Source organism: Muntiacus reevesi, chromosome 12 (genome assembly GCF_963930625.1).
Source record: "Muntiacus reevesi chromosome 12, mMunRee1.1, whole genome shotgun sequence".
NCBI lineage: Eukaryota > Metazoa > Chordata > Mammalia > Artiodactyla > Cervidae > Muntiacus > Muntiacus reevesi.
In genome coordinates, this window is record NC_089260.1 from 14,498,505 (window position 1) to 14,520,993 (window position 22,489).

The 22,489-nt window shown below is 42.7% G+C and overlaps 2 protein-coding genes across 9 annotated transcripts in view; both read left to right on the forward strand.

The window, feature by feature from the left end:
* Positions 1 to 19,459: 19,459 nt before the first annotated feature.
* Positions 19,460 to 20,701, forward strand: LOC136144707 (uncharacterized). Its single transcript, XM_065902584.1, has 2 exons — positions 19,460 to 19,515; positions 20,185 to 20,701. Exons 1-2 carry the CDS (start codon positions 19,460 to 19,462, stop codon positions 20,699 to 20,701), a joined length of 573 nt encoding a protein of 190 aa, XP_065758656.1.
* MTDH (metadherin) overlaps positions 20,555 to 22,489 on the forward strand; it is a 55,707-nt gene continuing 53,772 nt past the window's right edge. For 4 of the 8 annotated variants that reach the window (XM_065903486.1, XM_065903487.1, XM_065903485.1 and 1 more), the window contains exon 1: positions 20,557 to 21,301. In XM_065903486.1, the coding sequence (XP_065759558.1) occupies positions 20,918 to 21,301 (384 nt within the window). In that variant the 5' untranslated portion in view covers positions 20,557 to 20,917. Of the gene's footprint in view, positions 21,302 to 22,489 lie in introns of all 8 variants that reach the window. The other 4 variants (XM_065903481.1, XM_065903488.1, XM_065903482.1 and 1 more) reach the window with 3 other exon arrangements.

Below are 22,489 nucleotides of genomic sequence, written 5' to 3' on the forward strand. Positions count from 1 at the left end.
GGAGATGGAATGAATTTCCAGGTTGTCTCTGGCCAATCGTTCTGACTCAGCGTCCCTCCTGGTGGCGCACACGTTGCTCAGCCGAGATGGACGCCAGCGAGGAGGATTCTGGGAGGTGGTAGGACTCGTGGTGTCTCCTTTTGACCTTTCCCGGACTCTTCTGGTTGGTGGTGGCTTATTAGTTCTGTGTTCCCTACCAGGACCTCCTGTTGTAAAATAACTCACACAAATGGTTACCATGGTGCCTGGCCAGGGAGGGCGGTTTCAGTCAATGTTTCCCCTAACAGAACTACTACAGAATATGCATGTGGAAATTCTAACTTAAGAATTCTGCAGTTGTTTCTCAGTGCCTGCTCTCTGGTCTCCTGCTTGAGTACCAGTCCTTCCAGTGTCCATCAGATGCCCCTCGTGAGGCCATCAGAGTAGACCCTGGGGCTGCCCACACAGCTTTTCTTAGAATGACCAGCTCAGCCTCTAAGGCCAGCACCAGAAACTCCCAAGGGGGCCTTCACAGCCAATCAGCTGTTCCTTCTGGCTCTGTTTCAGTCTCAAACTGTGCTCTATTTAAAGGGCTGAAAGTTAAAACCCAGCCAAAGAAATAGCTAGGAGGTGACAACAGCTAAGCCCACAAGGCTTTAAATAGAATGAGACACGGCATAAGGAGACGTCTCCCCGGAGTGTTCCTTCCCAGTAAAGGGGACCTTTCACGAAAGTCGCTCCCTGCATACCACTCATGACTGCACTGGAGTCAAAGGCTGGGCTGCAGTCCAGTGAAGAAAAACGTGGGCTAGCAGCGCTTCCATCTGACAGGAGACAGATCTCCGTCATTATAAACTGGGTAAAATACCATTTGGTATGAAGAGAAAAAGACATTTCACCAAACAAATGGGAGGCATGTATCTATTGGTCAATTATGATTTCATTTTACTCTAGGAATTGTTGAACTTCAGATAAGTGATTCTTCACCACAGAAAAATTTGTTACTAGCTCCCAAAGAGTCCTTCAGCGGCAGGGCTAGGCAGCTCCTAAATGTGTGAAATAAAGTGGAAAATAAGAGTTCACTGGCAAGTTTGGCCCCACCTAAAGATGTTAAAACTTTAAAATATTTAAAAATACTGAACCGTCCTTGACAAAACTAAAATACAGCTGTAAGCAATTCTGGCACACATACGCAGGCTTGTCTCACTGGCTCTCAGGTTAAGTAAAGTGATTATAAAAAGCCATCAAAGGTTTGGAAACACCCTTTTAAATACGAGGTTAAATTTTAGATAGCATGACTCCCTGATGTGAAAGATAAGGTGATACACTCCTGTTATTTCTACTGCCTACACTTTCCCTCATTCCACATTTCAGTGCTTATAATACATTTTACTTTGCCAGGTTATTAACCATCACATTGTGTTCTGTAATAGTGGTCCTTCTAGTTATTCAACCTTTGTTCTTTTTAAAAACAAATCCAAAATAAAATAAAATAAAAACAGATCCAGTGCCCATTTCTGGTTTTTGTTTTTTTACCAATTTTTAATTCTTGAGCTTCATTTGCTTCTTGGGCTGAATTTCAATGTCAAGTGGCTTTTTTTCCTTTGTCTCTTTGTTTGAGGACTCCAAGGTTTTATATTTCTTACACACTAGATTCTAAACACTATTTTTCCCATGTTTTTCATGCTTGAGAAAACCTACTTGCTAACTTTATACCCAGTTGTTCAGCTAGGTCACACTCTTTTCCTCAGAAGTTTATAAATACTATGGCATTGCAACATGCCCTTGGATATTGCTGAAAAGTCTAATGCAAGCCTAATTTTCATTATAGGTGACTTATTTTTTCTTCCTAAACAGCTAAAAATTTCTTTTCTTATCCTTGAATGTCGGGCTTCCCTGATAGCTCAGTTGGTAAAGAATCTGCCTGCAATGCAGGAGACCTGGGTTTAATTCCTGGGTCGGGAAAATCCCCTGGAGAAGGGATAGGCTACCCACTCCAGTGTTCTTGGGCTTCCCTTGTGGCTCAGCTGGTAAAGAACCTGCCTGCTAATGCAGGAGACCTGGGTTCAATCCCTGGGTTGGGAAGATCCCCTGATAGGCTACCTACTCCAGTGTTCTGTCCTGGAGAATTCCATGGACAGTTCATAACGTCCCAAAGAGCTGGACACGACTGAGCGACTTTCACTTTCATCTTTGAAAGTCAGTAAATAGCTTAACATATGTCCTGATGTTCTGAATGCTGTATCAATTTTTTCTAGCATACAATGTGACCTCATATCTAAGAATTCAGTTTGTTCATTTCAGAGAAAGTTTATTTCTTAAGTATGTAGCTCCTTTTACTGTTCCATCTGGTGTCTATGTTGGATGGCCTCTGACCTCCATATTGCTTGTCTTTTACATATTTTAATCTTTGTCCTTTATTCTCTGCATTCACAGATTATTGCAAGCATTTCCTACACATCACTAATTTTATTTTCGCTCACTGTCCATCCTGTTCCTTGCTCTTCCTAATTTATTAATTAACTGTATTATGGTGCTCTGCGGGGCCTGTTCCTTTAGTGCAGAAATTTGTGTTTTGTTCAGTTCTTTTATTACCTCATTTGAGGGCCTTAGTCTTAGAAAATAATAGTATTATAAAGCTCCTCTATACCTTAAAGCACTCCCGGTAAGTCTTTTTGTTTGTTTAGAGAGGGTATATTTTTATTTAAAAACCCATTCTCCCCCTTAAGACTTCCGTCTTTTTATACCAGGTTCTGTTCTTTTTCTTCTCTTCATCTTTTCTTCCTTCTTTTGCCTAATGACTTTGCTTACTGGTCATTGCATTCCTTTTCATTTTGCACAGGACAGCTGTGTACTAAAGTCCTGTCCAGTCTGTTCTACTGTTTCCACCTTATTTAGGGCCAATCAGTCTGCCCCGTTCAGAGCTCATTTAATGTATGGAGTTGCTTCCAATCCAAGTGTCTCTAGCCTGAGGGCACAGTGGGAGATGAGTGAGCATCCGGGTCAGGAGAAGCCTTCTCCTGTGAAGTCCAGTTAAATATCTTGCACCAGTGTCCACCCCACACAGCTGTGGGTATATTTCTCTCATTCATTCAGCTCCCCACAGAAACCTGAAAATTCAGATGACATGAAGGCCTTTCTGAGGAGTAAGTAGGGTTGGCTACACTTGAGGCATTTTCCTTTCCTTTTCTCGGGGCTACCTACAAACTCTCTAAGACTGCTTTTGTCCAGTCAGAAGGCATTAATAAAAATTACCAGGCTTCTCAATACTATTCCTGTAGGTGTGAAAAAAAGACCTACCCAAAACCTCTCACACTCTCCTTAGCCATCTTTTTTTGAAGCTTATTATGTAAAATTGTTCTCCTTCATTTGGATGCCATTCATTCATAAATTGCCTTTTTTTTCCCCACTATTTCTGTTCATTAGATTTGGAGGAAGATTGTTTAATCTGGATTTATCTTGCGATTGTATTGAGATGTCAGTTTACCCTATTTTCAGATCTTAAAAGCTTATGATAATGTATGAACAGAAAATATCCAGGGAAATATTGCTGATACTTAATTGTTAAAAAATAAAAACTTTGGGTCAGTCTACTTATCACTCTTGGTTAGACTATTTATATGCTCTAAACATTCTAAGACTGCAACTCTATGATAGCAAAGAAGCACAGACTTCAGTTTCCAAGCCCTGGAGTCCCACAGGCCTGTGTTTAGAATCTCGACTCAGCCACTCACTGGCTGTGAAATGGTGAGAAAGTTATGTAAAGCCTGTTTATCATCCTAGTCTGGTGATAAAAAGGGGATGATAATAAGAACACCTACTTCATCAATTGCAAGGATTAAATAATTCACATTAAGTGCTTATCACAGTGCCTGGCACTGAACCATCTACTTTGTAAATTCTATGTGAGGCTTCTCCTTTCCAGAGAAGAAAGGAGATGTAAACATATGATGTAGCCTATACAATAGGAATTTTTAAAATTGAAAGGAACCTTAAAAGTTTATTTTATCTAAACCTCTGTTATAAAAAATGAATTAAGATCATGAGAAATTACATCAGAAATAATATTATACCTATTCCCAAATACCCTGATTCGTCTCTTGGTCAATAGATATGAATGTTCTGAAGGTGCATTTCTCATTGTAAATTATTAACTAGGTATCTCGAACACTAAAAACACAACAAAATCATTTTGGCAAGACCCATGACAACAACCAAGGAACTCTGAATTTAGGTCCAGTGAACTTTGTATTGATTGACAGCTTATCTTGCATTATTAAAGGAACTACCTTTAATTCATAAAGGTTTATAAAAATATTTGCACATAAATAAATGTAGTTTTTTACTTATTTAGTTTGGGTAAAGAGACATATCATTAAAGTTCTACACTATTCACAAGATATAGGTCTGTCATAGAGACACACTAAGCTCATCCAAAGGTTGATCTTGGCCACACCCACTACAAAAGTTTTACCGAAATTCATAATTATCAAAATATAACTTTTTAAAGATTATGGTGTCAAAAATGCAGTGAAATAACTAGCTAAAAGAAACTATGAATCCTTGGAGGAAAAATATTTAATATAGTAAACCACTACCATCATAATGTATGGTGTTTCCAGCCCAGACATTCTAAGCCTAAAAGAGGTCAGACTGGGATAAGCCCTGGAGAAAGTTTCACTGGATGAAACTTGTGTGCCATTCCTACTTTTCTGAGGCATAGTCACCAGGAGCTGTCTTTATACAATGCAGTTCCCAGACCCTACTCTCTTTAGCTTTGTTGTTATTGTTTAGTTACTAAGTCGTGTCCAACTCTATGCGATCCCATGGACTGCAGCACGCCAGGCTCCTGTCTTCCACTATCTCCTGGAGCTTGCTCAAATTTATGTCCACTGAGTCAGGGATACTATCCAACCATCTCATCCTCTGCCACCCCATTCTCCTTTTGCCTTCCGTCTTTCCCAGCATCAGGGTCTTTTCCAATGAGTCGGCTCTTCACATCAGGCGGCCTAAGTATTGGAGCTTCAGCATCAGTCCTTTCAATAAATATTCAGGGTTGATTTCCTTTAGGACTGACTGGTTTGATCTCCTTGAAGTCCAAAAGACTCTCAAGAGTCTTATCCAGCACCACAGTTTAAAAGTATCAACTCTTTGGTGTTCAGCCTTCTTTATGGTCTAATTCTCACATTCATACATGACTACTGGAAAAAAATCACAGCTTGGACTATATGAACCTTTGTCAATGAAGTGATGTCTCTGCTTTTTAATATGCCGTCTAGGGTTGTCATCGTTTTCCTTCCAAGGAGAGTGTCTTTTAATTTGATAGCTGCAGTCAATGAACAGCACTCATTTCACATGCTAGTAAAGTAATGCTCAAAATCCTTCAAGCTAGGCTTCAACAGTATGTGAACCAAGAACTTACAGATGTACAAGCTGGTTTTATAAAAGGCAGAGGAACCAGAGATCAAATTGTCAACATTTGTTGGATCATAGAAAAAGCAACAGAACTCCAGAAAAACATCTACTTTTGCTTCATTGACTATGCTAAAGCCTTTAACTAAGTAGATCACAACAAACTGTGGAAAATTCTTAAAGAGATGGGAATACCAGACCACTTTACCTGCCTCTGTGAAACCTGTATGCAGGTCTGAAGCAACAATTAGAACTAGACATGGAACAATGGACTGGTTCAAAATTGGGAAAGGAGTAGGTCAAGGCTGTATATTGTCACCCTGCTTATTTAACTTCTATGCAGAGTACATCATGCGAAATGCTGGACTGAATGAAGCACAAATTGGAATCAAGATAGGGAGAAATATAAACAACTTCAGATATGCATATAACACCACCCTTATGGCAGAAAGCAAAGAGTAACTAAAGGGTCTCTTGATGAAGGTCAAAGAGGAGAGTGAAAAGGCTGGCTTAAAACTCAACATTCAAAAAAACAAATATCATGGCATCCAGGCCCATAATTTCATGGCAAATAGATGAGGAAACAATGGAAACAGTGACAGACTTTATTTTCTTGGACTTCAAAATCAGCGTGGATGGTGATTGTAGCTATGAAATTAAAAGATGCTTGCTCCTTGGAAGAAAAGCGATGACATAGACAGGGTATTAAAAAGTAGAGACGTTACTTTGCCTACAAAGGTCCATAGAGTCAAAGTTATGGTTTTTCCAGTAGTCATGTATGGAAGTGAGAGCTGAACAATAAAAAAAAGCTGAGTGCTGAAGAAGTGATATTTTCGAACTGTGGTGCTGGAGAATCTCTTGAGAGTCCCTTGGACCGCAAGATGAAACCAGTCAATCCTAAAGGAAACCAGTGCTGAATAGTCACTGGAAGGACTGATGCTGAAGCTGAAGCTCCAATACTTTGGCCACCTGATTCAAAGAACTGACTCATTTGGAAAGACCTGATGCTGGGAAAGATTGAAGGTGAGAGGAGAAGGGGATGACAGAGGGTGAGATGGTTGGATGGCATCACCGACTCAATGGACGTGAGTTTGAGTGAGCTCTGGGAGTTGGTGACCGACAGGGAGGCCTGGCGTGGTGCAGCTCATGGGATGTCAGAGAGTCAGACACAACTGAGCAACTGAACAAGTCACCACCTGCAGTGATTTTGGAGCCCAAGAAAATACAATCTGTCACTGCTTCCATTTTTTCCCCCTTCCATTTGCCATGAAGTGATAGGACCATCGGATGCCATGATCTTAGTTTTCAGAATGCTAAGTTGTTTTTTGGTTTTTTTTAGAATGCTGAGTTTTAAGCCTGTTTTTTCACTTTCCTTTTTCACCCTCATCAAGAGGCTCTTTAGTTCCTCTTCGCTTTCTTCCATTAGAGTGATATCATCTGTATATCTGAGGTTGTTGGTATTCCTCCCAGCAATCTTTATTTCAGTTTGTGATTCATCCAGCCCAGCATTTGCATGATATACTCTGCATAATTTAGCTTATCACCCTCAAAACATCCAATGGTCATTCAGACTGTATTGCTGCCAAAATACTTATTCAAGCTTCTCTTACCCTCTGAGTGCCAACCAGGTAATGGGATAAACAGGTCAGTTATATAACTGGTTATGAGCTCAAGGATGAGACCAGTGGTACAATATCCCTTCCCCTCCCAGAAAACATATTCACAGACAATATCTTCACTGCTATGGCTTAACCTAAAGGAATGCCTTCAGTGGAAAAAAAAAAAATTCATGCCACAGAAGCCAGAAGGAAGTTATGGCATCTCACAGGTGTCAGAGGTCCCTAAGGGCTGTCCTAGACTACTAAATGAAACGTGTCCCGTGAGACTTGGAGGACTCCTCACAGAAGCCCAAGCATACAGCTGCTTAGTTCTGGTCTGGTATCAAACACGTCAAGCCATCGTGACTCTGGGGCTTCAGGAGATGGCCAACACAAGTCACTTGAGGCAAGTGGGATCCAGTTCCCTGGCCAGAGGTTGAACCCCAACTGCATTAGAACTATGGAGTCTTAGCCACTGGACCACCAGGGAAGACCCAAAAGATGTGTCTTTTTACCCTACTCCTTCTTCTCCCTTCTGAGTGCCTAGAAGTTAGGAATGGTGACATGCCATCTAGGACCAAGAAGATGAGGCTAATATTTTAGGGCCACAGGTTGAATTGCAGGATAGAAGGAGCCTACATAATAATATTATATGAATTAATTAGACTATCAAATTCTGTGTGATTCTATGTTATTTAAACACCTATCTTTGTTACAGCAGCTTATTCTGTACCCTAACTGAAACACTTTACAATTTCACTTGTTTAGCATTTAGAATTTTTGCTTTTACTTACTAATTACTATTTCATTTTCTCTAGCTGTTGCAGAGCATTTCCATCAAGGAACAATAAAATACTCAAAGAAATATACACATTTCTGTACAAAGAGGATGGCAACTTTGCTAAAATGAGTGGGTGTTAAAATCATGTGATAGCTCAGAATGCTCATTTTATCAGCTAATTATAAAAACTCAAGTTTGGGTTAAAACAAACCCTATTCTCAAGGTTACACACAGTGCTGTCTACTTGTATAGAACATTAACATTTTCTGTTAAGAGTAAGTGCACCTGAATACTGAACAGGTTCTTTTTGAGCAATTAAGGCACAAGCTATAGGAAAACATTCCAGTCATTCAAGATAAACGATTTCCTGTTGCTAAACCCTCTTAGCAAATATAAACAAATTACTCTAAACCTGTATTTAACAATCTTTTAAGCTTGTTTTAAAGTTAGCTAAGGTAAGTTTGTTCAGAAGAGATAATGGACATGTTCAAAAAGTTTCTGATATGAAGAGAGTTTTATATAAATTTCAGAAAGTATATTGCTATGAGATGCAAATTTATCTCATAGATAACTCAGCTAGAGAACTAAGCAAGAAAGAAAATTTTGAGAATTATAAAGACAAGGAAGCAGTCAGAAAAAGAGAAATAATTTTAAAATAAAGAGCACTAGTGCTAAAAGTTTTGTTTCACTGTGATACCAATTAGACCGTAATTTGTTTCTATTACTCTACCACAAATAAAACACAGTAAAAATAGAAGTAGTATTATTAGAAGAGGAGAAGAAATGTGTCTCTAGTCTTTCTAATTCTCTTTGGGCTACCAAAACTGGGTGGGGGAGGTAAGTCAGGTAAGTTAAATGTTGATGGATGAGAAAGAAATCACATAGCCTACAGAGAAGTCATACAGAGCATTTGGAAGAAGCCACAAGGACTTTCAGATTTCACTAAATATAAATAAGTCTTAAGCAGGATCTCATCACAAAATGAGGATTCATGGTAATAAATTAATCTCTCTCAACTTCTCTTTTGCCACTAAAGGAATCATTATCACCACGTCACTCAAAAACAGAAAGTCAATCATCCATGATTCTTCCCTCCCCTTTATCTCACATTCTGTCACATGTCACACTTCATCTCTTTCCACCACCACTGGATTTAGGCACTGGGTACCTCACATTCCAGATCACTGCCAACGGCCTCCACCCCATCTTACTCTTCAGTCACCACATTTGCTAACTCATTAGTTAAGCAAACATTTATATTAATAGTGCCTAGTGCAGTAAGTTGGAGAAGGAACTGGCAACCCACTCCAGTATCCCTGCCTGGAGAATCCCAGGGACAGAGGAGCCTGGTGGGCTGCCGTCTGTGGGGTCACACAGAGTCGGACACGACTGAAGTGACTTAGCAGCAGCAGCAGTGCAGTAAGTGCTAGGGATGCCACAGTACACAAGTCAGCCCCCTTGGTGCTTATGTTCTGGAAAGAGACACCAGCAAATCGATTTTATGGTGTTCTTGCCTTTAAAGACCCACAGAACAATCCCAGATCTTATCCTGTGTTATGGACTGAATTGTGTCCCCTTTAAAATTTCTACAGTGGGACCTAACCCCCAGTGTGACTGCATTTGGAGACACTGCCTTTAAGGAGGTGACTGGGGTTAAGTGAGGTTATAAGGGTGGAGTCTTGATCAGACAGGACTAGGGTCTTTATCAGAAGAGGAAGAAGGAATTCCCTGGCGGAACAGTGTTCAGGCCTCAATGTTCTCACTGCTGGGAGCCCCGAGTTTGATCTCTGGTTGGGGAACTAAGATCCTGTAAGTTGTGCAGTACAGCCAAAAAACAAACAAATAAAACAAAGAAGAAGAAATGCCAGAGATTTCTCTCTCCCCACACACACGCAGACAAAAGGCCATGTGAAGGCACAGCAAGAAGGCGGCTGTCTGCAGCCAAGGAGAGAGGCCTCAACAGAAACAGCCTCGAGGGCACATTAATCTTACACTTTCGTCTCAAGATCTATGAGAAAATAAATTTCTATTGTTTAGGCCATCCAGTTTCTGGTCCTCTGTTACAAGGCAGCCCAAGCTGACTAAGTCATTACTCTCATTCTCACCAAACAGGCCCTATTCTCTACCTACCAGGCTTCGGCTTCAGGGAAGTAAAATTCTCCACAAGTACTCACAAAAGAACTCATCAGGAATAAGAGTCACAGCACAGACAAAACTTGTACCATACCCTGAGCAAAAACAAAACAACAAACAAACAAAAACTCATTGAGTCCAAGTGATTCATCAAACTTAGGACTTACTAGATACAGCTTACTAACTGCCAAGTTTACCTTTCCAATTACAGTATTAATTCTTTGGTCCATTTTTGAGTATCTGAGGTTACTAATTTACATAAAAATTTTGGTCTTTGCCAGAACGGACACCTGTGTCTTTCCTTTCCGCTCAGCCACCAAAATAGCTACTCATTTTTACAAACATTAGGTCTCAAATGAGGTTTGAGGAATTTTTTTTTCTCTCATCCAGCAGAGGTGACTCACCACATTTTAAAGAAGTTTTTCCTTTTAGTAATAAAGTTTTCACAAGCTCAAAAATACCTCTGAAAACTTAACAGAAACCTTCGCAGTCACTGGTTATGACATGAATCAGCATATCTTATAGTTTAGTGGTGGCATTATTCAGCAAAATAGGCCTAAATGAAACAGAACATTTAAGTAAATATCATAACTCTTAGGAAGCATTTCCCAGGGAGGCATTTTAAATTTATACTAAATTATATATATATATATATATATATATATATATATATATACATATATATATATATACACACATGAAAATGATTATCCTCTTGTGAGAAATTTTTCTATTGGTCAATAATAAGTTTTTTCCAATTTTTGAAAGATGAATAAAACCTTTTAGGAAGAAGGAAGGAAAGAATATTTCAGAAGACAGAAGCTGGGTTCTCTGGGCAGATTCCTGCTATAACCCTGCCATGGGTGAAACCCAAATGTGTACCATATAAAATAGTTTCCACTGCTTCAGATTTGGGCTTCCCAGTTGGTACACAGGTAAAGAATCCACCTGCCAAAGCAGGAGACACAGGTTTGATCCCCGGGTCAGGGAGATCCCCAGAGCAGGAAATAGCAACCCACTCCAGTATTCTTGCCTGGAGAAGTCCATGGACAGAGGAGCCTGACAGGCTATGGGGTCACAAAGAGTTGGACACGACTTAGCATGCACACATTCTTCGGGTTTACCTGGTACAGAGACAATTAGCAATCTTGTATGCTTCACAGTTTACATCTCACTTGCATCATTAGTCACTGTTCAGATTAAAATGTACCCGAAACTCAATTATTTCTCTGGGTACAAAGGACAGATGTACCATTCTGTTTTGATATTTGAGGTTGTTTATATGACGTGCTACACACTCACCGTGAAGGTAAAGTTTCGAAAAAGCAAACAAAACAAAACCTTTATCTTATTTTAATTAAAGCAATAGGGTATATTCACATGGGCTTCCTAGTGGTTCAGATGATAAAGAATCCGCCTACAGTGTGGGAGATCTGGGTTTGATCCCTGAGTTGGGAAGATCCCCTGGAGGAGGACATGGCAACCCACTCCAGTATTCTTGCCTAGAGAATCCCCATGGACAGAGGAGCCTGGCAGGCTACAGTCCATGGGGTCACAAAGAGTCAGACATAACTGAGTGACTAAGCACATATATTCACATAAAATATTCAAACAATTTAGAAGAGTATAAAGAAAAAAGTTTTTTAAAAACCTCCAAAAACATCCTACTGCTGTACACTGCTGTATAGATTTGAGGGATTGTCTTCCCAGATGCCTCTCAATCCATGTATATACATACACATATTCTAAAATTGTAATGATCTGATACCCATGTTATTCTGTAACCTGATGTTTTCACTTAAGAGGTAGGCTTTTCATGTCAGTGAATAATTGATATACATAGATATATGTCATATTCTTTAATGGCTGCATAATATTCCTATTCTTATATATGTCACAATACATTCAAACAATCGCTTCCCTTGGTTGCTTCCAATTTTTTGAGATTGTAAACTACAGTGTAATGACTATGTGATTCCACTTTTGTGTATTTGATTATTTCTTGTGGACAATTTCTTAGCAACAGATTCTGCTGGATCAAAAAGTCACTTGCCTTTTGAGTTTCAGATTTTTTAAATGTCTGTGTTATGAAACTGCCTTCAGAAAGTTGTGTGCCTATTTGCTCTCATCAACACTGTATGAGAATGTATGTTTCCCCACAGCCCTGTAAACACTGACTTCTGCCCATCTTTTCCAACTTTAACACTATCGTAGATATATTAGTTCTACTGCTGTGTAACAAATTACCACAAACTTAGCAACTTAAAATGCATGCACTAGCTCAGTTTCCAGATCCTCTAACGTCTCTTCAAGGCAGCAACCAAGGCACAAGCCAGGGCTGGGGTCTCATTGGCAGGATCACTTGAGGAAAGACTTGCTTGCAAGCTCACTTACATGGTTGTTGGCAGGATTCAGTTCCTTTTTGGTTGCTGGACTGAGGGCCACAGTTTGCAACTGGCTGTTGCCCTCAGTTGCTTGCCACTTGTGCCTCTTCAACGCAGCAACCTGCCTCATCAGAGCCATGAAGGGAGAAGGTCGGCTTGCCAGATGGAAATCAGAATCTTTTGTAACTGAATCACAGAAATGACATTCTCTCAATGTTAAGGTAGCTTATTAGTTCTCAGAAGGAAATTACTTAAGGGGATGAGATTACACAAATTCATAAATACCAGAAGGCAGAAATCATTGGGGACACCTTGGAAAATGCCAACCACAGTACACCCTCTGGTCCCCAGTGACTCACATCACTTTTACATGCAAAACACATTCATCCTCTTTTACGGCCCTCAGTTATATTCATCCCATCAGAGCATCTGCTCAAATCCAGGATTTCATCATCTAAATCAGGTCCAGGTACAGATGAAGCTCCTTAGGTGTAGTTTTGTTCATGATATCTCCTACAGCACAATCTCTTTCAATTTGAGGGAACTGTAAAACTAAATACAAGTTTTCTTCTCCTTAGACATCCACCACACAACAGGGAAGGAAAGGAAACAAACAGGAAAGGAAAATAGCTATAGACATTCCCATTCAAACCGGGGGGAAATTAGAGGTACAAAGGCATCAGTTGTCCATAGCAATCCTGAAATACAGCTCAGAAATGTTGGAAGTCCCTGGATTAGTTTTCAAAGTCTAGAATAATTCTCCATGAATCTTAACTCCACCCTCTGGACCCTTGATTTTATGCTCTGAGTCTCCATTTCTTTCTCAAGAAAAGTAGTGCACTTTGCAACCGAGTAATTTTCTCAGCCTACCTCTCGCCAGTAAAGTTTCGGAAGTTCCATGTGTTCTTTACGTTTTCTACTTTTTGTCCCTTTCAGTCCAAAATGGCAGGGTTTGTGGTATATCATGTTCTCAAAAACTTTTTTGAGTCTTCTGCAAATGTCACATGAATAAGTGTGAAATAATTTCAATGAGTACTATGAAATTTCATGGTGCCATAAATATACGCAACATGAGGAGTAATCTGGTCAAGTGCTAGGCACAGTGTCTAGGAGAAAATGATGTTTCACTTGAGATAGGAAGAATAAGTGGAAATTAACTAGGAAAAGCAATCAATGAATTTCATGCACAGTGCAAATGGTTTTTAAGAGTAGAAAGCATCAATGATTAAGAAATGAGTGTGAACAGAGCAAGGAAACTAAGGGATAGCCCCAGCTCTCATCTCTCCCCTGGAGTCCACATCCATGTGTACCTACCTATTTGATAACTTATCTGGATAATTTGTACTCTCAAAATCAATGTGTATAAAACAAAGCTACTAATCTCGAGTTGCCAAACTTAGCTCTTTCCCAATATTCCCCATTTCAATGAACGGCACCACCATCTATCCAATTGGAAGTGAGAAACCTAAGAGTCATTGTTAAGAATTTCTTCTTCTTCAAATCCCTCCACAAAATCTTAAGGACTCTATCACTAGTTATAGAATAGTGGTCACCATAATCCAAGCATCCCATGCTCTCTCATGTCCCAAAGCCTTCACTTTCGCTGGTCCTCATGCTTGGAACTTCCTCTCCACTCTCTTCCTTCTCTTCATAGCAACAACCTACTCATCCTCCTAGACTGAACCTAAATATATAGTATTTGAAAGTGCTCCACTGCTTCAAACACAGAAATAACCTTTCCCTTGTTGGTGATATCACTTTGTAAATCCTCATCAAACTGTTACAGACTAAGTTCTCCATGAAGTAGACTTTTAGATGAGCATATAAGGAAGCGCTCTTGGAACCAACACCAGGGGAAGGAGAAGAATGAAACAGGACTGAGAGGTGAGAACTGGGCTGAGACAGTACCAACCATCCTCAGCCAAGCTCAAGGAGTACTGTGGGGCTGGGATGGTCTTTCAAAACTGACCCAGTGTGGGACAAGGGCAGGACTGTGCAGCCCCAGGCTGATGAGTCACTGGATGTAGGTTGTCCCTGAATGGGGACATGACCTTTGCTGAGGAAGTTTTCCTCAGTCATTGCCCCAAAATCTGACACCTAAGAGATGGCCCCTGGTAATACTCCTGTTAGAGCAGGCAAGTGGCTAGGTATGAGCAGAGAAATGAGGGCACGGGCCAGGTGGCAAGAAACCTTGCTTAAATAAACTTTCACTTTACTTTCTTAACCTTTCTTCTTCATCTTTGAATTCTCAATGAAGAAAGAACCTCAAATTCACTGGCAACATTCCCAGAGTTGTGGGAAACCTCTTTCATTACCAAAGCAGGCCCTGGGAGGTACATCACAGCATCCAGTGCAATCTTCGTGCTTAAATCAGTTTACTGTAGTGATACTCTCCTGCATTTAAGCCACTTAAGAAAGGATCCATCGTCCTCATAAGGCTCTGAGATTTTTGAGGACAGATAGCATGCATTTAAACCAAAGAGCTGGGATTCAATAAATGTCCAGTGAAATGATTGAATAGGGGCTTCCCTGGGGACTCAGTGGTGAAGAGTCTCTCTGCCAATGTAGGAGACACAGGGTTCAATCTCTAGTATGGGAAGATCCCACACACCCTGGAGCAACTGAGCCTGTGGGCCACAACTATTGAGGCTGTACTCTGGAGCCTGGGAGCAGCAACTACTGAAGCCTGCAAGCCTAGAGCCCACACCCCGCAACAAGAGAAGCTACCACAAAGAGAAGACTGCGCACTGCAAATGGAGAGTAGCCTTCCCTCCCCAAAACTAGGGAAAAGCCCGAGCAGCAGTGAAGACCCAGCACAGGCAAATTATTAGGAAAAAAAAAGATTGAATTAATGATCCTCGGAAACTGATTAACTAAAACCACAGGCGTCTAACTGATGAAACAGTGCCAATTTCTTCCTTTGCTGCAGTATTTTTCATTCATTCTTTCATTATCACCCTTCTAAGGGCCTTTTTAGATATTCTTTCCTATGAAGTTTTAATGTCACATATATATTGCGTATCTGTACATGTAGTGTATTATTTGTACACTAAAAAAAATTTTTTTTTTTGTCCCCAAAACCAATACTGAAAAATCCCATGTGTGAGCAATATTGCTCCATGGAAAATGTATGGTTTACACTAGTAAATATAACGTCAAAGCCGATCAGATTACTTAAGTCAGCGCATCTTATAGTAAAGATGCCTCATTACAAAATAAGTGGCATGCTGAACATGAAATCAGAGCAAAAGGGGTTAAGAGGCCTAAAAGGATACCTATAGATACGGTCCAGTATATCACTCCCCATTGTAAAATTACAGCAGCTCCACAATTGTATAGTCACAGGAGCCTCCATTATTTTGCCTAGCTTCTATGCAAACTGTAGCTTTTGTCATTTAATTTTTATCAGTTAAATTTAATTACAAAGTATCTCAGGTATACGAAAAGTAGAGATTAAAGAGCACTCTTATACCCATAACCTAATTTAAGAGATAAAAACACTACATATTCATTTGCAACCCTCTACACATAACTTGTTTATGTGTCCAACTCCTTGTGACCCCATGTGCTATAGCCCGCCTGGCTTCTCTATGGAATTTTCCAGACAAGAATATTGGATTGGGTTGCCATTTCCTCCTCCAGGGGATCTTCTGTACCCAGGGACCAAACCTGAGTCTTTGGTATCTCCTGCATTGGCAAGTGGATTCCTTACCAACTGCGGGACCTGGGAAGCTTTACTGAAATGCAAAAGTTTGTCCCCACTCCAAATTCACATGTTGGAGCCCTAAACCCAACATGATTGTTACTTGGAGATAAGGTTTTTAGGGAAGCAATTAAGGTTAAATGAAGTCATAAGGGTGGGGCCCTAATCTGACAGGATTAGTATCTTTATAAGAAGAGATGTCAGAGAGTTCACTGGCTCTCTCTCCACCATGTGAGGACACAGCAAAAAGTGGTCATCTGGAAGCCAGGAAGAAAACCAGTTCCCTGATCTTGGACTTCCAGTCTCCAGAACTGTGAGAAAAGAAATCTCAGTTGTCTAAGCTACCTAGTTTACGGAATTTTGTTTTGGCAGTCTGAGCAAACAAAAACACACTAACCCCAAGAATTAATCACAGAGTATACAGAAAAAGAGGATCAAGAACAGGAGTCAAGAATAGTTAAGACTGGCTTCTACCACGAATTCAGCCACTCTCTGTGGTACACCCTTAACCCTCTGAAGCACCTTTCTTCTCTTCTATGAAATGAGAGGCTCTAGGTAGAACTTCTTCAGGTCTCTTAAAATTTCCAAACTAAGCTCTTTCCAGTGATAAGAGTCTGGAGAAGATGTGCATAAATGGCACCTTGTGGGGGGAAAGAAAAGAAGAACAGGTCATCAGCCTTGGCCCTCAGATGGCTAAAGAAGAAAATGTATTTGGTGTGTGCCACACCTTTGCATCCTTCAACGACACTTTTGTCCATGTCACCAATCTTTCAGGCAAAGAAACCATCTGCCATGTAACTGGTTGGATGAACGTGAAGGCTGAATGAGATGAGTCCTCTCCATATGCTGCCATGTTGGCTGCCTAGGATGTAGCCCAGAGATGTAAGGCACTGGGCATCACTGCCCTACACATCAAACTCTGGGCCACAGGGGGAAATAGGAGCAAGACTCCTGGACCCGGAGCCCAGTCAGTGCTCAGAGCCCTTGCCCGCTCAGGGATGAAGATTGGGTGGATTGAGAATGTAACCCCCATCCCCTCTGACAGCACCTGCAAGAAGAGGGGTCTCCACGGTCACCATCTGTGAACAGGACTCCTCAAATTGTTGTTTTGTTAATAAATTGCCTTGATGTAAAAACAAAAACACTTTCAAACTATAAGTGTTACATACTGCGGGCTATGGCTCAGGCAATGACAATGCCAGGATTCTATCCTCACGAAGCACGAAGTTCTTATGGGTATTCACAAAGCTATTTAGTTATAAGCGTATGCATGACAGAATTGCATTTAATGGCAAAAAACAACAGCAACAAAAAAACTTGTAAATAACCTATCCAACAATAAACTATGTTAAATAAACTATATAATAGAGACAGATCATAGAATAAGTGAATATTTTTTGGGCAAGCCTGTTTAAAAAAATTAACATCAAGTATATACTGCTAAGAAACCTTAAAATTATAGATTGGTAAAAACTTTGTTAAAAATACGATCAGTGAACATGGAGCACGCCACTCCTGTATGCAGCTATTCCTTCCATGTGGGTCACTTTTCAAAAAACTGTAAACTGTTTTATTGAGGTATATTTGACATAAACTACAATATCTAAAGTACACATTTGCTAAGTTTTGATATATATAAACCCATAAAACCCACAGGCCCATAAAACCAGAATAATAAAGATAACATATCCATCACTCCCCAAAGTTTCCTGGTGCACCTTTGTAATCGCTCCCTCCCAACACTCCTCGCTCTCACTCGCCTCCTCAAATCACCACTGATTAGCTGTCACTATAGATCAGTTTGCATTTTCTAGTTTTATATAAATGAAATCATACATTACATATTCTTTTTTGCCTGGCTTCTTTCACTCGGCATATTTGTGTTGAGATTCAGCTATGCCGCTTCATGTATTTATTTCTGCGTGGTATTTCATTGTATGGGTCATTTTGACTATGAATTAGCAGTCTTCATTTCCAATCCAGTTGCTTCAAGAAAAGAGGCTTCAGGAACGACATCTAATATTTCTTTTAACTTCACTATTTTCAAGGAATTAGGATGTGCCAGGCCAGGCTTGATATTTTCTCTTTTAGACACCACTTGCTTTGCTTTGACTCTTTCAAAGCACTGCCTCATTTACATTTCACCTAAATTTCTTTCTGCAACAAGTTAATAAACCCAACATTGTGAGGCTGCTGGTATGTTCCTGGTGAGTTTTATCAGCTGGGTTCTATCAAGTGACATGAATGCTGATGTCACTAAAATGTCACTTTGCATTTGTCATTAAATGCAAAACAGTAATTAGTGTATGAATCCATTTTTGTTCTTAAATTAAAATACTTTAAAAGATGACACAAAGCTATATGTGAAAAATGACTATTAATCTGTATTACCAAATACAATAAACATTTTTTTTTTTAAAGTCAAAGGGGAGTCACACACACAAAAAAAGAAAGGCGATAGGATTTTACATAATCGGTATTTGCCAGACTGCCAAAGAACAGGGATATCCAACTACCATTATTGTATAATAGCTTAATTCATAAGCCCTCATGTGTTCACCTAGAATGGGCTTCTTAGGAAAGATATCCCTCATGTCTCTGGAACCAAAACATAAATGTAAAATTGTAAACTTACTTTCATAAATATAAATGGAATTTGGAACCTTTTAGAGATAAAGTAGTTCCAATGACAGGTTCCAAGTTTTGGGCCTTGTAATTTACAGTCTTTAATTATAAGTCTGTATAAAGCTTGGCTAGAGTAACAGTTTATTATTTACCAAACTCCCTTTCACTCATTAATCACAATATGCATTACAACACAGTTGCAAAATAGGTCAAAATACTCCTGAATACATTTTTGACATTCGGTACTTATTAATATTACTCCCCTTTCTATTCTTTGAGAAAGCCTGTATTTAGCTAAGACACTTGCTAAAAATGCTAATTATCATTTAACGATAACACATCAAGTTTTCTCATAGGGAAATATAACGTCAAAACCCTAAGGCAGCTGTGTTGTACTTTTAAGATCTGAAAAATTCACTTCTTCCTAATGTTACCCAGATATGGTCAACGCAGCATACAAAAAAGAATTTTTGGAAGTTCTCTGTGATCTTGCACAAAAGCTCAAAATAGAACGCAACGAGGAAACTACTTCATCTACATGTAAAACACAATCCAATACGACTCACATTGTGAAAGTTAAAGTGAAAAGTCGCTCAGTCGTGTCCGACTCTTTACGACCCCATGGACTGTAGCCCACCAGACTCCTCCATCCATGGAATTTTCTAGGCAAGAGTACGGGAATGGGTTGCCATTTCCTTCTCCAGGGGATCTTCCCTACCGGGGATCGAACCCGGTTCTCCGGGTTTGCGGGCAGACGCTTTACCGTCTGAGCCTACTTCTTATTAAACTGCAATAGGAAAATAATACTGCCCACGTGCCTTCCAACCTTTCTGAGTTTTGGCGAATGACAGGAACGAAAGCCAAAAGCGAAGGAGCGAAAACTACGCCAAAGCGCCCTAGGTCAGGCAGGCAAACTGTAGCCACGCAACGTGGTAAGTTGAGACAAACCTAATATGTGAACGAAACCTAGGCCCCGAGAAGAGTGCCCGGCTTCGGACTCAACTGAGCTCAACTCTGGAAAAGTCTAGCTGGACCCGTGATAACAGTGAGTAGAAGCTGCTTCCACCCCAACACTACTCCCAGAAAAAGAACGGAGAAAAGCAGACAGCTACTAGGGCGACTTGGACCTACACCCCGTGACCTGGTTCCTCAGTCAGTTCAGTCGCTCAGTCGTGTCCAACTCTTTGCGACCCCATGGACTGCAGCACGCCAGGCCTCCCTGTCCATCACTAACTCCCGGAGTTTACTCAAATTTATGTCCATCGAGTCGGTGATGCCATCCAACCATCTCATCCTCTGTCGTCCCCTTCTCCTCCCGCCTTCAACCTTTCCCAGCATCAGGGTCTTTTCAAATGAGTCAGCTCTTCGCATCAGGTGGCCAAAGTACAGGAGTTTCAACTTCAACATCAGTCCTTCCAATGAACACCCAGGACTGATCTCCTTTAGGATGGAGTGGTTGGATCTCCTTGCAGTCCAAGGGACTCTCAAGAGTCTTCTCCAACACCACAGTTTAAAAGCATCAATTCTTCGGCGCTCAGTTTTCTTTATAGTCCAATTTTCACATCCTAGCTCTTCACCCTCTTGCACGCCCCGCCCCCCACCTCCCCGGCCCCGCCGCAGCCCCCAGGCTTCCTCAAGAGCCCCTCCCCTAGAACCCATTCAAAGCGCCACGTCTCCTAGCTCCTGGCCACCAGCCATCCCTCAGAGGCTTCCTCCAGTAAACCCCTCCCAACCTCCCGCCCAGAGTCACCGGTCCCCAGTGCTCAGCGCGCCTCCGGCACACGCCGAAAAACGTCCCCGCCGACCGCCTCAGCCGCACGCTCCCTCCAAAGACTTCCGCCCCGCCTGGCCTCGCCCGCGCCCACGTGACACCCACGCCCCGCCCACCGGCGCCCACGTGACCCGCGGCCCCGCTCCGGCCCCCCCCTCCCCGTCGCCTCCCGCTGCGTGGATCGCGGCCGGAGCCGCCATTGTTCCGCCGAGGGAGGACAGCTGGGGCCCGGCACTGGCGAGGAGACGCCGCTTAGCGGCCGCCACTGGAGACACTCCCTCCCGCTGTCCCCCTCCTCTGGCGGCGGCGGAGTGAGGCTCTGACGAGGGGGGAACCAGGGGAGCGCCCCCCCTGTCCTCCTGGCAGCGGCAGCGGCCGATACCCGGCTCCGGCGCGAGGGGCGGCCGCAATGCGCTCGGCCTGAGGCGGTCCGGCCCCGGCGCGTCCTCGCTTCCCTCGACTGTTCCACGGCGTCTCAGCGGCCCGGCGTCATCCTGTGAGTCCCCCCGCTCCCCCTGACGGGGAGGGAAGATGGCTACACGAAGCTGGCTGGACGAGCTGGCCCAGCAGGCCGAGGACGGCTCGGCCCGGCTGCAGGAAATGCTCTCGGTCGGCCTGGGTTTTCTGCGCACCGAACTGGGCCTCGACCTGGGGCTGGAGCCGAAGCGGTACCCGGGCTGGGTGATCCTGGTAGGCACGGGCGCGCTGGGGCTGCTGCTGCTTTTCCTGCTCGGATACGGCTGGGCCGCGGCTTGCGCCGGCGCCCGCAAGAAGCGGAGGAGCCCGCCCCGCAAGAGGGAGGAGGCGGCGGCCGCCGCGCCGGCCCCGGCCGCTGACGACCAAAGCGTGCTGAAGAATCTCAGGAGCGAGGAGCAAAAGAAGAAGAACCGGAAGAAATTGCCGGAGAAGCCCAAAGTGAGTAGGGGAGGAGCGGCGGGGTGGTCGGGGGGTGGGGAGCCCCCAGCTCCCGTCGAGCGATCGGGAGGCCAAACCCCAGCCGCCCCCGCCGGAATCCGGCAAAGGGGAGAGAGGGAACATAGTCGAAAGCCGGGATGCAGCCTCCCAGGTGGAGGCGGCGATCGGTGGACACATTTCTTGGGGAATGGTGGAAACTCAGGAAGTATAGGACCCCGTGGGGCAGATCGGTTTGGAGGAAGGAAGTTAGACTGTTTTGGGGGTACTTTTAAATAAAAGCCCCCCGGAGGGCGAGACAGTTTGGGGACCCTTGACCGCCCGAATGACATGCCAAGCCGCTGCACCTCCCCCCCCCCCCGAGGCCTACTTGGGTTAGGCTGCCTGTGTTTGCGGAGGCCGGCGGGACCTTATGGTGGCGTTGGGAAGTTGTGGCAAGACTGCGCCTGGAATCCAAGACCCTGCGCGCTTCAGGTCCCGCCGAGGTGGGAGGCAGTGGAGGAGATAACGGTGAATTAAAAACTCCGGGGCTTACTCGAGGATTAAAGGTATCCAGGTCTGGACGCGCTTCCATTTTAGTTAGGGCTCTAGAAGGGAAATGGTTGCCCACTCTGCTTCTGGTGCATGTGGCCCCTGGAGGCCGGAACAGGAGCCTGGCAAGAGGGAGTCTGTCTTCTAACGTACCTTGGGGTACACGGCTCTCTGAGAGGGCGCCAAGGCAAGTGCAGCGGAGCGGTGTGGGAGGTTTTGAAATAGGCTGAAAAGGATGACAGAGCAGAATGGTGCCGGGCTGAGAAGAGGGATCAGGCGCCCATTTACCGGACCACGTGTGGAAAGGCAGAGCGCATCACGACCATCTTATCGTGCCTTCGCCTTCTATTTCTGCAGCCTTGATTGCCATGTCCCCCATGAGTCTCCCATTAGAACTTTCATGGTTTTATTTTACTTCTTTAAAAATAGCGTATAGTTGACCAGAGTATGGAGGGTGTGCAAAATTGGAAGCGACTCCTAACCTATTTTTATAGCCGCTGGTTTTAGCGCCTCACCTTTTCAGCACAATAAGGTTCTGTGTGAGATGCCCTCTGGTTTTTGCTGGACAGTGAGCGGTATGTACGTGAAAGTTAGTCGTGGAAACTAATATAGGAGACAGATTCAAAAATAATGCTAGTATCTTGTGGACTGACAGGTGCT

Coding starts and splice junctions, on each gene's coding strand:
- LOC136144707 (XM_065902584.1), top strand. CDS start 19,460: ATGACAGGAACGAAAGCCAAAAGCGAAGGAGCGAAAACTACGCCAAAG. Junction 19,516..20,184: donor ACTACGCCAAAGCGCCCTAG/GTCAGGCAGGCA, acceptor TTCACATCCTAG/CTCTTCACCCTCTTGCACGC.